Source organism: Schistocerca americana, chromosome 11, assembly GCF_021461395.2.
Source record: "Schistocerca americana isolate TAMUIC-IGC-003095 chromosome 11, iqSchAmer2.1, whole genome shotgun sequence".
Lineage (NCBI taxonomy): Eukaryota > Metazoa > Arthropoda > Insecta > Orthoptera > Acrididae > Schistocerca > Schistocerca americana.
The window spans coordinates 45,826,313-45,842,727 of record NC_060129.1 but is presented as its reverse complement, the minus strand read 5'-3'; the positions used below and the strand labels follow the sequence as shown (position 1 = coordinate 45,842,727).

The 16,415-nt window shown below is 39.2% G+C and overlaps 1 protein-coding gene across 2 annotated transcripts in view; it reads left to right on the top strand.

The window, feature by feature from the left end:
- Positions 1-9,366: 9,366 nt before the first annotated feature.
- LOC124554050 (Y-box factor homolog) overlaps positions 9,367-16,415 on the top strand; it is a 137,023-nt gene continuing 129,974 nt past the window's right edge. For both annotated transcript variants that reach the window (XM_047128085.1, XM_047128084.1), the window contains exon 1: positions 9,367-9,536. In XM_047128085.1, coding sequence (XP_046984041.1) covers positions 9,371-9,536 — 166 coding nt within the window. In that variant the 5' untranslated portion in view covers positions 9,367-9,370. The remainder of the gene's footprint in view (positions 9,537-16,415) is intronic.

The window sequence follows — 16,415 nt, the reverse complement described above, 5'->3', positions numbered from 1 at the left end:
AGATACTGGCAGAAGTAAAGCTGTGAGGACCGGGTGTGAGTCGTGCTTCGGTAGCTCAGATGGTAGAGCACTTGCCCGCGAAAGGCAAATATCCCGAGTTCGAGTCTCGGTCGGGCACACAGTTTTGATCTGCCAGGAAGTTTCATCTCCTATTTTGCGATAATATAAAATGTGCTTCACATCTTTGAACTTCTTCAGTGTCATCTGACAATTCCACGTAATGCAGATCCCACACCACACTGTAGTACTCCAGAAGAGGGTGGACAAGCAAAGTGTAAGCAGCCTCTTTAGTAGACCAGTCGAATTTTCTAAGTGTTCTGCCAATAAATCGCAGTCTCTGGTTTGCTTTCCTCTCAACATTATCTATGTGACTGTTCCAATTTAAGTTATTCATAATTGTATTCCCTATGTATATAGTTGAATTTATAGACTTTAATTTGGGTAATTTATCATGTAACTGAAATTTTACTGGATTCCTTTTAGAACTCATGTGGATTACTTCACACTTTTCATTCTTTACAGTCAATTGCCATTTTTCTCACTGTACTGATATCTTGTCTAAATCAATTTGCAATTGGTTTTGATCATCTGGTGATTTTACAATACGGTAAATGACAGCATCACTTGCAAACAATCTAAGAGGGCTGCTCAGATTGTCTCCTAAGTCATTTGTGTAAATTAGGAACAAAAGAGGGACTATAACAATGCCAGATATTGCTTCTGTTTTACTTAACGACTTTCCATTGATTACTATGAACTGTGAGCTTTATGACAGGAAATAACAAATTCAGTGGCACATCTGAGATGACAATCCACAGGCATGCAATAGGATTAGAAGTCACTTGTGAGGAATGCGTCAAACATTAGTGATGTTGATGTAGTCTTCAGTACATACACTGGTTTGATGCAGCTCTCCATGCAACTCCATCCTGTGTAAGCCTCTTCGTCTCTAAATAACTACTGTACTCTACATCTGAATCTGCTTACTCTATTCATCTCTTGGTCTCCTTTTACCATTTTGGTCCCCTGCCCCTACAGTTCCCTCCAATACTAAACTGATGATCCCCTGATGTCTCAGAATGTGTCCTATCAACTGATCCCTTCTTCTAGTTAGGTTGTTCCACAAATTTTCTTTTCTCCCCAATACTATTCAGTACCTCCTCTTTAACTACATGATCCACCTACCTAATATTCAGCATTACTCCATAGTACTGCATTTCAAAAAGCATCTATTCTCTCTTGTATAAACTTTTTATCATCCATGTTTCATATCCACAAGTAACTACACTCCACAGAAATACTTCCCAATACTTAATTATATATTCAGTGTTAACAAAATTATCTTTTTGAAAAACACTTTTTGGACCATTGCAACCTAAATTTTATATCCTCTCTACTTCAGTGATCGTCAGTTGTTTTGCAGCCCAAATAACGAAACTCATCCACTACTTTCAGTGTCTCATTAATTAATCTAATTTCCTCAGCGTCACCTGATTTCATTCAACTACATTCCATTATTCCTGTTTTGCTTTTGTTGATGTTCATCTTATGTTTTCCTTTCAATACACTGTCCATTCAGTTCAACTGTTCTTCCAAATCTTTTGCTGTCTCTGACAGAATTACGATGTCACTGGCAAACCTTAAAGTTTTTATTTCTCCTCTTTGAACTTTAATTCCTACTTCAATTTTTTCTTCTGTTTCCTTTACTGCTTACTCTAGGTACAAAGTGAATAAGCATTGGCGATAGGCTACAACCTTGTCTACAGCTATATCCACTGCACGGTGCATGGTGGAGAGTACCCTGTACCACCACTTGTTGTTAATTTCCAGTTCCACTCATAAATACAGCGAGGCAAAAACGACAGTCTATATGCCCGTGTATGAACCCAGTTTCTCCTATCTTATCTTTGTGGTCCTTACGTGCACCGTGTCCCACTTCCTGCTCGACCACCGATTCCCTTTCGTACCCCTCGATTCTTATAACTGCCGTCTGGTTACTGTAAGCCTTTCGCTCCCTTTATTTTACCCCTGCTGCCTTTAGAATTTCAAAGAGAGTTTCAATCAACATCGTCAAAAGCTTACTCCAAGTCTACAGATGCAATAAACATAGGTTTGACTTTCATTAACCTATCTTCTAAGGTAAGTCGTGGGATCAGTATTGCCTTGCGTGTTCCTACATTTCTCCAAAATCCGAAGTACCTCTCCCGAGATTGACACCTACCAGTATTTCCATTCTCTTATAAAGAATCTGTGTTAGTATTTGGCAACCACAACTTATTAAACTGATAGTTCGACAACATTCATGCCTGTCAGCACCTGCTTTCTTTACAATTGGGATTATTATATTGTTCTCGAATACCGAGGTTATTTTGCTTGTCTCGTACATCTTGTACACCAGATGGAAGATTTCTGTCACGATTGCTCTGCCAAGTAGTTCTGACAGAATGTCATCTACTCGGGAAGCCTCGTTTCGGATTAGGTCTTTCAGTGCCGTGTCAAATTTTTCTCGCAATATCGAACCTCCCATCTTCATCTGTGTCCTCTTCCAGTTCTATAATATTGCCTTCGAGCCTTGTAACATCGTGCAAATCGGTCTTCTTGTTCTGGTACTGTGAATGGCTGAAAGCGAGGGGAAACTGCAGCCGTAATTTTTACCGAGGGCATGCAGCTTTACTGTATGTTTACATGATGATTGCATCCTCTTGTGTATAATATTCTGGCGGTAAAATAGTGTCCCCTCCCCTCTCCTCCCCCCTCACTGTAGACCCTCTATTACTGCTTCCACCTTCCAGCTCTCCCTTCTTTGCTTAGGACTGGTTTTCCATCTGAGCTCTTTATATTCGTACATTTGCTTCTCTTTTCTCAAAAGGCTTCTTTAATTTTCATGCAGGTGACACCTATCTTTCCCTTAGTGGACATACTTCTAAAACTTTACTGTTATCCTCCAGCCAGTATTGCTTAACCATTTTGCACTTCCTGCCAATCTCATTTTTTATATCCTGAATGAGATTTTCACTCTACAGCGGAGTGTGCGCTGATATGAAACTTCCTGACAGATTAAAACTGTGTGCCGCACCGAGACTCAAACTCGGGACCTTTGCCTTTCGCGGGCAAGTGCTCTACCAACTGAGCTACCCAAGCACGACTCACGCCCCGTCCTCACAGTTTTACTTCTGCCATTACCTCGTCTCCTACCTTCCAAACTTTACAGAAGCTCTCCTGCGAACTTTGCAGAACTAGCACTCCTGAAAGAAAGGCTGTCGCTAAGCCATGTCTCCACAATATCCTTTCTTTCAGGAGTGCTAGTTTTAATCTGCCAGGAAGTTTCATTTTTTATACATTTCTATTCCCTTTCCCCTGCTTCATATTTATATTTCTTTCTTTCATCAATTAAATTAAATATCTCCTGAGGATTTCTGTTAGGTCTTGTCCTATTACCTATTTGATCCTTTGTTGTCTTTACTATTTCATCTCTCAAAGCTACCCATTCATCTCCAACTGTATTTGTTTCCCCTGTTGTAGTCAACCATTGCCTAATGCTCCCTCTGAAACTCTCAATTTCTTTCAAGCTATCCAGGTTCCATCTTCATGATTTCGTACCTGTTTTCAGTTCCTTAGTTTTAATGTACAGTTCATAACCAATAAATTGTGGTCAGAGTACACATCTGACCCTGGAAATGTCTTACAAATTTAAATTAACAATTCGCAATCTGAAATCTCTGCCTTACCATTACATAACGAGTCTGAAACAATCCAGTGTCTCCAGGTCTCTTCCAAGTACACAACCTTCTGTCGTGATTCTTAAACCAAGTATTAGCTATGATTGAATTATACTCTGTGGAAAATTCTATAATGCAGCTTCCTCTTTCATTCCCTTCCCCCACTCCATATTTACCTACAATTTTTCCTTCTCTTACTATCAGATTTCAATCCCCCATTACAATTAAAATTTAATTTCCCTTAACTATCTAAACAATTTCTTTTATATCATTATATATTTATTCAATCTGTGGAGCTAGTTCACACACAGACTTGTACTATTGCGGTGGGTGTTGGCTTTGTGTCTATCTTGGCTACAATAATGCATTCACTATGCTGTTCATAAAAGCATTCTAACATTCCTACTTTCTCATACATTATTGAACCTACTCCTGCATTACCCCTATTTAATTTTGTATTTACAACGCTTTATTCACCTAACCTGGAGTCCTGTTCCTCTTGCCATTGGACATCACTAATTACCACTATATCTCATTTCAACCTATGTATTTCCTTTTTTAAATTTTCTAACCTACGTGCACGGTTAAGGTATCTGACATTCCACACTTCCAATCTGCGGAACACCAGTTTCATTTCTCCTGATGTAGTCCCCACCTGGAGATCCAAATGGGGGACTATTTTACCTCCAGAATATTTTATGAAAGAGGACACCATCATCATTTAAAGATATAGTAAAGCTGCATGTCCTCGGAAAAATTACGGCTGTAGTTCTCCCTTGCTTTCAGACGTTCGCAGTACCAGCACAGCAAGGCTGTTTTGGTCGATGTTACAAGACCAGACCAGTCAATCATTCAGGCTGTTGTCCCTGCCACTACTGAAAAGGCTGCTGCTCCTCTTCAAGGACCACACACCTGTCTGGCCTCTCAGCAGATACCCTCTGTTGTGGCTGCACCTGTGGTAGGGCTATCTGTATTGCTGAGGTGTGCAAACCACTCCCCAGGCAGCAAGCTCTATGGTGCATGGAGGGTGGACATTAGTGGCATGGATCTGTAATTCAGCAGATTACTCCTATTTCCATTATTGGGTATTGGTGTTACTTGTGCAGGTTTCCAGTCTTTTTTTTTCCGGATCTTTTAATGAGTGAGCAGTTGTATCTGATTGCTAAGTATGGAGCTATTATATCAGCATACTTTGAAAGGAACCTGACTGGTATACAGTTTGGACCACAGGCACTGCCATTAAGTGACTTAAGCTGCTTCGCTACACGGAGGTTATCTAGTTTAAGTTATGCGTGTTGGCAGCTGTTCTTGATTCAAATTTTGGAATATTTATTTCATCTTTTTTGGTGACTGAATTTCAGAAAACCATGTTTCACAGCTCTGCTTTAGTGGCACTATTACCAGTGACATCACGATTGTTACAGCAAAGTGAAGGTATTGATTGCACCTTGCCGCCGGTGTACTTTACATACGACCCGAATCTCTGTGGGTTTTCTGCCAGATTTCGAGACAAGTTTTCATTGTGGAAACTATTAAAAGCATCTCACACTGAATTTCGTGCTAAATTTTGAGGTTCTCTAAAACTTTGCCAATCTTGGTGGTTCTGCGTACTTAAATTTGGCGTGCTGTATTCATTGCTTCTGTAACAGTGTTGTGACGAAAGGCAGTGCAATATATTTAACATGGAGCTCAACTCATTGAAACAACGACTGTACAATTTAGTAGACAATTGCCATTATTCCGTAGACAAATTTACTGAAGGCAATTTGGAAAAAAATAAATAAATCACACATTTACATGTGGGTTTCAAAATGATATTACATTTGCTGTAGTACAATAAACTTTGTAACTTTTCAGTATAAACAAAAAAGTGGTTTACTGTATATTAACTTGCTCCTGTACAACAAGTTATAGCCACAAATGGTACTGCAAGTAATGCCATTAAACTAATGACAAACGAGATGACCCCACACAGAGTTATTCAGAAGATTGGCGACCTTGGTGGACAAGATGCGTACCTGCTCTGCCTATCCATCTCGGACAAAATTGGGACATTACATGTCATCTTGTACCAGCAGCAAAACGTGTTGGTGCCCTGTCACAAAATGCTACAAGGTTTCTCACGAACTTATAGTGGCCCATCCACAGCTCTCCTCATAAATCGTCGGCAACACAGTGCCACAAGGTGTGTTAACACTATATGGAATACAGATATGAATTGCTAACAATACTAATGCGAGAAAAGCACATGGACAAATTCTTCATAAATCTCTGCAAATAGTTCAGAACGATACTGCACTTCTCTCACTACTAATTGAGTTACTGGCACACAGCATAAATCCTTTCCTCAGGGGCTGCTGGCACTTGTAGAAAGGAGCTTACGGGCACTCAGCACTGGCAGTTGTATAGTTGGCTGCCTGAGTGAAGTCACAGTATATCTTGCCAGGTGGCATCAATATGTTTGATGTAACAGGACTGATTATGTTTAAAAGTAGAACAGTAATCTGCTGTAATGCATTGCTTGACCTACATCGTGGCTTCTTTCAACTACAGGTTGTAGTTTTTATTCGAGGGATCTATGATAGATTATAGTTAGAAGAGGGGTAACTCTGCCGCAAATTCAATATAAAATCTGATAGGGATGCCTTATAACATATGAGGGTTGGAACTTAAATAGTGGCAACTATTTATTCACAAGTGATACAAAAGAGTTACATGTTTGCACCTGTCGTAGTCCTTCAGAGTAGTCAGCAGCATTGTGTAGAACCCGTTGCCAGCGATGTGGAAGGCGTAGTATACCGTCAGCAGAGCTTGTTCTGTTGATGGTGCAAATGCAGCGGTTTACTGCCTGTCGAATCTCTGGAACAGTTCTGAAGTAAATGCCACAAATCCAAAACTGAAATGCCAATCCAACAAATGGAGTCACTACGGGTCACTGCGAAGGTCGGAAGTGCGTCAGAACCCCAGTATGGTGAAAGTTATGGTGATTCTCGCGTACAACTGTGATGGTGTTATCCTAAAACATTACGTTCCTCCACGGCAGACCGTCAATGCACAGTATTATTGTTCAACTGTTCATTTTTGGAGCATCACCTGCAATCAGCTTAGCAAAAGAAGTGGCAACACTTTCTGCGCAACCCATCCATCATTTTGCACGACAATGTGCGGGCACATACAGCGCAAGCTGTGGCTGCTCTGTTCGGTTGATGGGACTGGGAAGTGCTGCACCACCCACCATACTCCCCGGACTTATGTCCTTGTGACTTTGATTTGATTCCTAAGGTGAAGGAACCACTTCGTGGCATTCGCTTCAGAACTGTTCCGGAGATTCGACAGGCAGTAGACTGCTCCATTCACACCATCAACAGAACAGGCTCTGCTAACGATATATTACACCTTCTGCATTGCTGGCAACGGGTTCTACACAACGCTGGTGAATACTTTGAAGGACAGTAACAGCTGTAACCATGTAATTCTTTTTTTTCATTGGTAGTGAATAAATAGTTGCCTCTATTTAAGTTCCAATCTTCGTATAATAATTTATTACATCGAGATCACCTTGTAACTACTATTTCACATACCCAGTTTAGGCAGTTTATTACCATTTTCATATGTGGTTATGTCAGTAAAAATTCGCCATGATGTATAAAAATTGAAGTTGTGCACCTTTCACTATGTGACACCATGATGTTCAGAATGCATAACTTAAATTTTTATACATCATGATGAAGCTGTTAATGGATTAATCACATCTGGAGATGGCAAACATTATCAAAGCTAGTACTGTGAAATAGTAGCTAAAAGGAAATCTTGATGATTGTTCCATTTGGGGGAGGGGACCAAACAGTTAGGTCATTGGTCCTATCAGATTAGGGAAGGAAGTTGGCCATGCCATGCCCTTTCGAAGGGACCATCCTGGCATTTGCCTGAAGTGATTGAGGGAAATCAAGGAAAACCTAAATCACAATGGCTGGACGTGGATTTGAACCACCGTTCTCCCAAATGCGAGTCCAGTGTGCTAACGAATGCACCACCTCGCTCGAACTTTTGATGTCATAAATTATTATATAAATATTTATAAGGTTGCGCACATTTCTTTTGATAATATGTTAGTTTTTAAAAGTACCTAGTCATAATCTAGAGAAATTCTGTAACCTGTCCACAGCTATGCAATGCATTCAATCTCTGCTCAAGTGCCAAAGACAACAAGAAAGTAAACTATGACAAATTGCAGCTGTTCCACATGCGAAGAGATTACTTGTATGTTGCTAGGTTGCCAGGGAAAATATATCTACCGTAGGGTTCTACTGTCCTTTTAACTAATTTTAATTACCTTTTTCAAGAGTAGCTGTTCACACGTTTCTACAATTAGCTTTTCATGGTGAGTATTGACTTAATATTGCCTCTCTTCTAGCTGAAACCAATCACTTCTGAAATTAGTTTCGTTTCTTTTCTTGCGTCTGTCAAACAAGACATGCCATACTGCTCGACTCATTCCCATCTTCGGTTATAGCATCAAAATACTGCAGTACATATTCAATACGGCTGTTGGTACACTCCCTACATTATACTAATCAACAGTGACACAAGAACAGACATGGAACCTTTTATGAGTCAAATTCAATTTGAGCGATCACAATGACAAACTTGACATGGAACCTTTTATGAGTCAAATTCAATTTGAGCGATCACAATGACAAACTTGCACCATCTGATGACACACAGGCTGTGTTGAGACAATAGTCATGAATCACACCGTGTGGTGCAAGATATTGCACGTATCTACCTGCCGGGAGTTGTCGAAATCTACTGAGGTGGTAAGAGTAGGCTATTCATCTTCATATTGAATTCAAATTCCATGGAGAGATACGGTTGTCTGTCGTTATGTGTAGCTTAATAAAACACACACATCACATTATCAGTTCACTGAATTGCTCACGAAACATTTGGACATCATTATCGTTAGAAGGCTTACTTCAGTGGTCAATCCCCACACACATAGTATCGCACTCTCCTGTTTATCACAACTTTCTGCAGCAAAGCTCATGTAAAGCTGAGTTTTTATATTTTGCGTCTTTCTTAGAAGGCCTTTGTTGGCAACTAGACGTTACCTTGCTATATTAAAAAAAGATTGAATACCCTAATATGATACTATTTCCCAATAATAATGTTGGCTGAAACTTACGAAAATTTGCGGCGATATGATTGACAGTGATGTATTCTGGGCTATTAACTAGAACCTAAAACAGGTAGGGTATAAAAATTTTATACCGATAAAAATCACGGTTACGGTGGGTATATTTATCATGATGCATCGTCAACTTTTAGTTTGATTCTTTACGCTCGCCACCAGCCACGAAATGGCATATACCTTCTATCAAAGAGTATTGAAGTCGTAAAGCTACTTCATTCTTTAAGTCCGTTCTCATTCTGCTAGTTGTTTTAGATTCTACTGTAACCTACGGTTTTGGAAATTATTGTTCAACAGTGTCCTGCGTACATGATATTTCAATCGATTTCATGGAACATGTTTAGAAATTACGTCTTCTTGTAGTCATCTGTGACGCGTAAATATCGGCCAATCACAAAGCTAAGTGTTGCGTCATCGCGAAGCGACCAATGGGAGTGTTCGGGAGTTCCTATGTATGTGAATGTCCACGCGCCATGTTGAGAAGGAAATTAACAAAGCTGCAAGGAGGAAGGAGAACATCGGTTCGGCGTGTTTTAACACCTTTACCACCACCCGGAACGTCATGGCTGACCCGGAGAAGCAGCCCGAACAACCGAAGGCTGTAGTACAACAAAAGCACGTACTAGGTAAGTACTGAGACGATAATAATTTAATTTTAGGTAAATGTGTATGAACTGCAACATCGCTACAGATCGGATGAGCACGCCTCCATTTTCAAGTGCTCTCAACACGTGCTTCTCTTCGAAGATAATTTTATGAAATTATATGATAGTATTGCAGACTAATGTTCGCGTGATCGGTTTATTTTTTAATGGTGGGCTTCCAAAGGAACAGGTAAATACTGTGTTTCACGCTGCTCAAATATCGACTGTTCTAAAGAGCATTTTGGAATTATGACATCTTAGTTCATCAGAACACAGGCAGAAGGCTGTTATTTCTTTAGTTCAGTATAATTTCGATATGTGTTTAGTAATGGATAGACAGCTGACGAACGATTTTGATGCTAAAATTGTAGTACGCGTTTCCGCCTTGAGCTGAAGGAAAGATTTTGTGAATGAAATTATTTACTGACACTTGGCTATTAACAACCCCCGGAAAACTTAAGCCCCATTGCACCACGGGTCTAAGATCTGTAACTCACTTTTGTTGCCATACCTAGATTTACAAACTATCGGAGTGGGATATCTTCATGTTGAACTTTTTGTGTCGAATTCAAATTGACGCAGTTGCGTAGGGGTATCTAGTTTATCGCACCCCGGCAACAACAGAAAAAAATTAAAAACTGCGAACTTTGAGAATAAATTACAAAACTTGCATTGAAACAGTATAAGCTTCCCGTAAATCTCAAGCATTAAGTTCTATTATTTTTCGTGCACGGTGAGGCACTTTACAAGTATTTTTGCGACAAAACTAAAAATTGCCTTTTTTCCGCAGTTAATGGTTCTCAAGTCTATTATTTAGACTCTCATTGCAACGTTTAAATTTTCACTGTAACTTTGCATCTTTTTTTCGTATTCTTAGAAGAAATTAATCCATGTTACGGTTATTGTAGAACTAACAGCTGTTAGGAGTGTTTCCGCCGAATTTGAAATTATATTGTTTACTTGTCTGTGCGAAGCAGACATAAACCTCATCTCTGGTGAGGAAAGCAAGGTAGTTGAAAGCAATAATTTTGTTTGGTGTTCCGCATCTTTTGGTACTGCAGTTAATTCATATCAAACATTTTACACTGTGTATTCATACTTTTAGAAGCCCTGTAATTCTAATCCGTCGCAATGTTTTGAGGCGCAACAGGAATGTTAAATTCGTCTTCATTAACCTTACGAAAAAATGATAAATCTTAGTGACAACCTCTGTGTTTCAACTTAAATTCTGTTACCTCATAACGGCATTTAGCTCTGGGCAAAGTAACTGTTTTATCGTCCCTCTGAAAACTGCACCTGTAATAAAAAATGACAGTGGCAATCTTAACTTTTACTATATAGCAGCTCATTCACAAGTAACTGCATCTACTACAAGAATTGATAGAATGGCCATGTGAAGCAAATCCACTTAAAATTGCAATGAGCAGACAAAGTTCAGGCTGAAAAACTTATTCTAAATTTAGATACAGCATGTCTGGTTTGGATTCCTGCCAGTAGCTTATTTCGTCTCAACTAGAGCTTATGGAGGCTCACCATTGGTGGAATATTGCTGTTCGTATTTAACAATCTGTGCAGAATATCCCCTCATGTCGAATGATTTTCTGTGCTTAGGTGTACACTACTTTCCCAAATCAGATTTAGTGTGTTCATTTTAAACTGATAACAGCCGTTAAAATTTTATTTTATTTTATTTTTTTTATTTATTTATTTTTTTTTTTTTGCTTCAAGTTCTTTTTGCATAAAACAAAGATTTTCCATAGCATTTCAAATTTTTTGCTCTTAGTATTTTGGTCTAATACCTGTTGGAAATAGGTTTTGTGGAATATGAAGAAACAGCCTCTGATGTCCATCAATTAAGAGCTATGTGATTGATTGTGGGATCAAGCAGATGGTTAAAAGAAAAGTTTGATTCGTAAGTTAGATGGAGTTAAAGGTTGAATGTGGCAAGTTGCAAAAAAGTTGACATTTTTTTTCCCAATTTGCGTACTTGCATTCTTAAGTCATAAAAATTATAATAGCAGATGATCAAAAGCAGTTGTTTGTGGAAATTTTCTTCCAGGCAAATTCTGGCAATCACAATATGCACTTTGTCATAGGAGCTGGCGGTTTCTTTTCATGTCTCCTGGCAGTTTTTTGACGTTTAACTACATGACATAGTTACTAGATGACATGACCCCCCCTCACTCCCTGGCTCTTTGATGTAGACTGTTCGTGTGACTTTGAAACAAACATCTCGATCAGCTGACAAGCAAATACTTTTACTGGCAGCCTGATGAACACTTTCTCTTCATAATATTTTTAGATGATTTTTACAGATATTGTCACCAGAGTTGAAGTAATGTTTCAGAACTGCTGAGCAGATGCAAATGATCTGTGTATTCTAGTACAAATGTTACGCTTTAATTGGTAGTTAATTCGAGAAGGATTTTGATACTTTCTCATCAGCTTCTAATCAAACAGTGTGCTTATGGAATATCATTGCAGTAGGGCGACTGGATTGGTGATTTCCTGTAATGTAAATTTCTAGTAATTCACAGAAAGTAAAAAGGTGGCATCTGGTATTCTGCAAGTGCTGCAGACTGTTTGCAGTTCTTTATCTATATAAACAGTAAACAGCCTTGTTAGATTGTATGCAAATATTGTTTACCGTCCAGTCATCAGAAGACAGACTAAATTACAATGTGATATAGGCAAAATTACGGGGTGAAAAGTGGCAGTAGACTCTAAATAATAAAACATGTTGTCATTCACATGAGTACTAAAAGGAATCACCATTAAACTTGTTACATGGTAAATCACATAAATCAGAAGTCTGTCGATTCTAAATATCTATATATCACAATTGTGGATAACTATAAATGTTGTGGAAGAGGGCAACCAAAGGCTGTGTTTCATTGGCAGAGCAAAAAAGATGCAACAAGACTAATAAATAGACTGCCTGCGCTACGGTTGTAAATTCTCCTCTGGGGACTGCTTCGCAGTATGGGATCCTTACCAACAAGCACACCATGCTGACTGACTTACCGATACAAGATTAAGGCCAGTTTTCTAAAGTGGTAAGACACAACTTCCTTTGAAACTCGAAAAAGCCTCATTTGAAAATTAAATTTCAGTGCAGTTGATACAAAATATTTAGAGGTTAGTGTAATAAGAGTTGCTAAATGCATACTGTATGGGTCTTGCAATAGTGATGTCACTGGTAAGCTTCTAGCTAGTATTTTTTCATTTACATTAGATTTTATCAAATAACAATGTTAATTTTAAAACTATGGGGGACTGGAATTGTATATCATGAAAAGGAAGAGAATGTAAAGTAATAAGATACAGACTGTGAGGGAAGGGAAAGCCACCTGTTGGAATTTTGTATAGAGCATAATTCAGTAAGTGGAGTGGAAGTCGAAAATGCTCAGTGCCAGTTTCACACTAAGCATTTTCAGTGCTATAGTGTTCTCAGTTCTGTTGCATGTTCCTACACTAGGTCCAGGTGGCAGTCGTGGGGAAAGCGTTTCAAACATGCGTTACATGACTTGTGCCAAGCAGTGCTTCCCTCTGGACATGCAGTATTTTCAAGATATGAAAACAGTTTTGTTCCACATGAAAGCTCACTACTGCATTTCTGTACTTGTATTATCACAAATTAAACTCAGTTTTCATTGCGTGTGAAAAGTTTCCTGTTGGAGCTTACAACTAGCTTCCTGGTATGGCACTTCAAATGTTGTTAATAAATTGTGTATTTTCTAAATTAATTTTTTCTGTGCTCTGTGGAGCAGTATAATTCTATCGTATCAGTTTACCTGTTTTATACAAATCAGTTGTGTACAGATACTTATCATTCTCACAAATGTCAGATCTGGCATTTACATTTTCAAGTTCTACTCCTAAACAGGGTATGAATTAAGAAAGATTGTATATGTGGAAGAGACTTGGGGATGGCGCATGGTTTGATTATTTAATGGTAAGACAATGGTTTAGAAAATGGTTTAAATTCAAAAACATTACCAGGGGCAAATGCGAACTCTGACAGAAGTGTGCTAATACTTAGTAAGATTTTTCTCGGGTAGTTAACGCCTTTTGTCCTCCATCAGCATTTTCTTGATCGTCCTGTAGGACAAAGAAATCAACACGATATGTCCTCGACCTAAATTTAGTGTCCGTGCAATAGTTCTCATTGTTACACTGATTGGACGGAGCTGTGTTAGTCGTGAACAATTATGTGTGACTGATTCTGAGGTAAAGAATAAAGTTTATTGCAAAAATAAAGAGTAAAGTTGTATTCGTCTACTTGCTCTGCTCCCATACTCCTGCATGAAAAAAGCAGGCTAAAGAAATTAGAACAGACATAGCCTGACATAGTTCCAACTAGTATATAATACGTTAATGCGTAGTTAACTTGAATTACATTGAAGCACATCACTTGTGCACTAGCTGTCAAATACTAATACCGGGCGAGGTGCAGTTCTCGGCCAGTCAGAACAGAGCATTTACGATAGGTTCCCTGAGATGCCTTATAATGGCAGTTTGTGAATTTGCCCATTTAATGAAATTACAGTTGTAGAGAAGGATGTGGAGGAAACACTAAATTTAATGTTGGTACTGTTGCAGTGACAACGTTGTTAGAGATTGGCAAAGTAAAATATTACGACTGGAACAGGATATTGTGTTAAGGTGAAAACAAGTACTATATACATTACTTTTGCAAAGAGCCCGATTGTTGCGTACGATCTTCTGCCAGTCTCCGTTTTGATGCACCTCATCACCTTGCAGGATTCAGAGAGGGGGGCGACGCTGGTACTTAAGATTCTGGGCTGAAAACGTCTCCAGGTCCGCTGTACGTTTGCTGCACGTACTTTTACTTCAGCAATTGTCGTGTGCTTAATGTCGAAGGATTGCAATTCCCGTGTGTGTGCAATTTAAAATACGTGGCAGCGAGATTACACCATACAACGTTCTTCTCCATTGTCGGAATGATTCAAAATATATTCTCAGCACTTCTAGAAATTTTCAAACCTGAGATGGTGCACAAGTAGGTTTTACCAGTAACACTATTTGCGTTCATTGCACACGCTCTAAGACGTAGTTAAACCACGCACAAAACCATTGTTCTGCATTTCACACCGATGCGCGACGCGGTGCACATACTTATTAATCGTTTTATCCGCGTTTTTTGCATGCCAAAACACCGCGTCATGTCAACAATCAGCAGTCTTCTCGTCATCCTAGCACCCGATTGTTCAGTTTCGATAGTCGAAAAAGGCTCTCATAGCAAAAATGTGTAAAAATACGTGGAATTATTAGGTAAAATATTGCTTCTGCCGTTTTTTCTCAAAGCCTGTGAAAAACTTAGGAAACATTAATATTCAAAGTATTGGCCATGTCACCTTTCGGGCAACATACGAATCCCGCGGCGGAAGAACTGTGCGTCTTTTGAGGATAGCCACGAATCGATCAAGTTTCGCACTTGTTCATATGACCGGGAGCGCTGGTCAGCCAGGCCGTGTGTCATTGATCGAAAATCGTGAATGCGGCGGGTGGTGTATGTTCTGAAGAGGTTTTCGAACGTGTGGTCGTGCGTTATCATACTGCAAAATAACCTTTTCATGTCTGTCGCCGTAGTTTCTTTCGGCGCTTAGTTCAAACGCATTCGATAACGATCTTCTGTGATTGTCTCCGTCGGTTTCAGTAGCTTTGAAAACATTAGTTAGCCACCATGCTACTCTTAGACGTCAAAATTACCATTCTTGATGCTTTGAAACAATTCTCCGAACGTTCAGCTAATAGTTGCCTTAACACAGGTCTTCCCCAGCATCTGAGTCTCATCCGCAGCCTTCTTTGTTAAGTCAGAAAACTGAAACTTCACGCAAATGACGAGAATTGGGGCTGTTCTTTTGACATCAGTCTAGAAAACTCGGATGCAATGACAGTTCCGCTAATATTTTGATGAAGTTATGTTTACAAATGCCGAAGTGTGATACACGGCCTGCTACATGCACTACCACTTGCCGCTACCACCACGTTTTGTAAAACGGCAGGAGGATAATTGTAGACCTAATATTTACGTTCTAATACATTCACTTACTGATATTCACTGCACAATATAATGAACAAAACAATAAAGTAACCTAATATTTGTTGGCTCCCTTCAGCTATCCTTTTCAGAATGGCACCATTCGCGTGCTCGCTTTCTTGTACATAAAGTATCACCTTTTAGTCCTCCTTGGTACGGGATCCATACTTCAACTTACAAGGAGATGGCACGACCGTGGAGTCGGGGATTTGTCCACAATTTTGTGTGGTGAAAGAGGACCCCTAACACCTCACGTGGTTAAAGTATTAGGACGCACTACTCGGAAAATCCCGAGAAAAATCGATCCAAAGCGTCTTAGGTAACTTATGAGCATAAAATGTTAGTCCATTGTCGTGCTACCGTCTGGCCTACATGGTTTGCCTTCGTACCCTTACGCCAGAGGTCCATGGTTCGATTCCTCTTCTGGCACTTTTCTTCTGTTGCTTGCAGAATTGCATCGCATTGTTACAGGAGGATCGTGAAATTAATTCCCGGGAAATTATATAAATATTCATTCTATAATTCACCATCAATTATCGTCACCAATATTCCGAGACGTGATTTAATATGCCTGGTTTGCCTCAAAATTGACAAACTCGAAACATTTTCGTAAATGTTAATGGGCATGTTTTTGTACAGATTTATTGCAAGCGCCCTGTGATTGTAAAAATCCGATTTTGTATGTTACGAAAGATGTAGCAAAAATTGTTTTGTTTGTTTTTACGATAATTACCACTGCGGTTCTTGTTTATTATATGTATAAAAATTGAATGTTTCCCAATCGACTTTGTTATTCT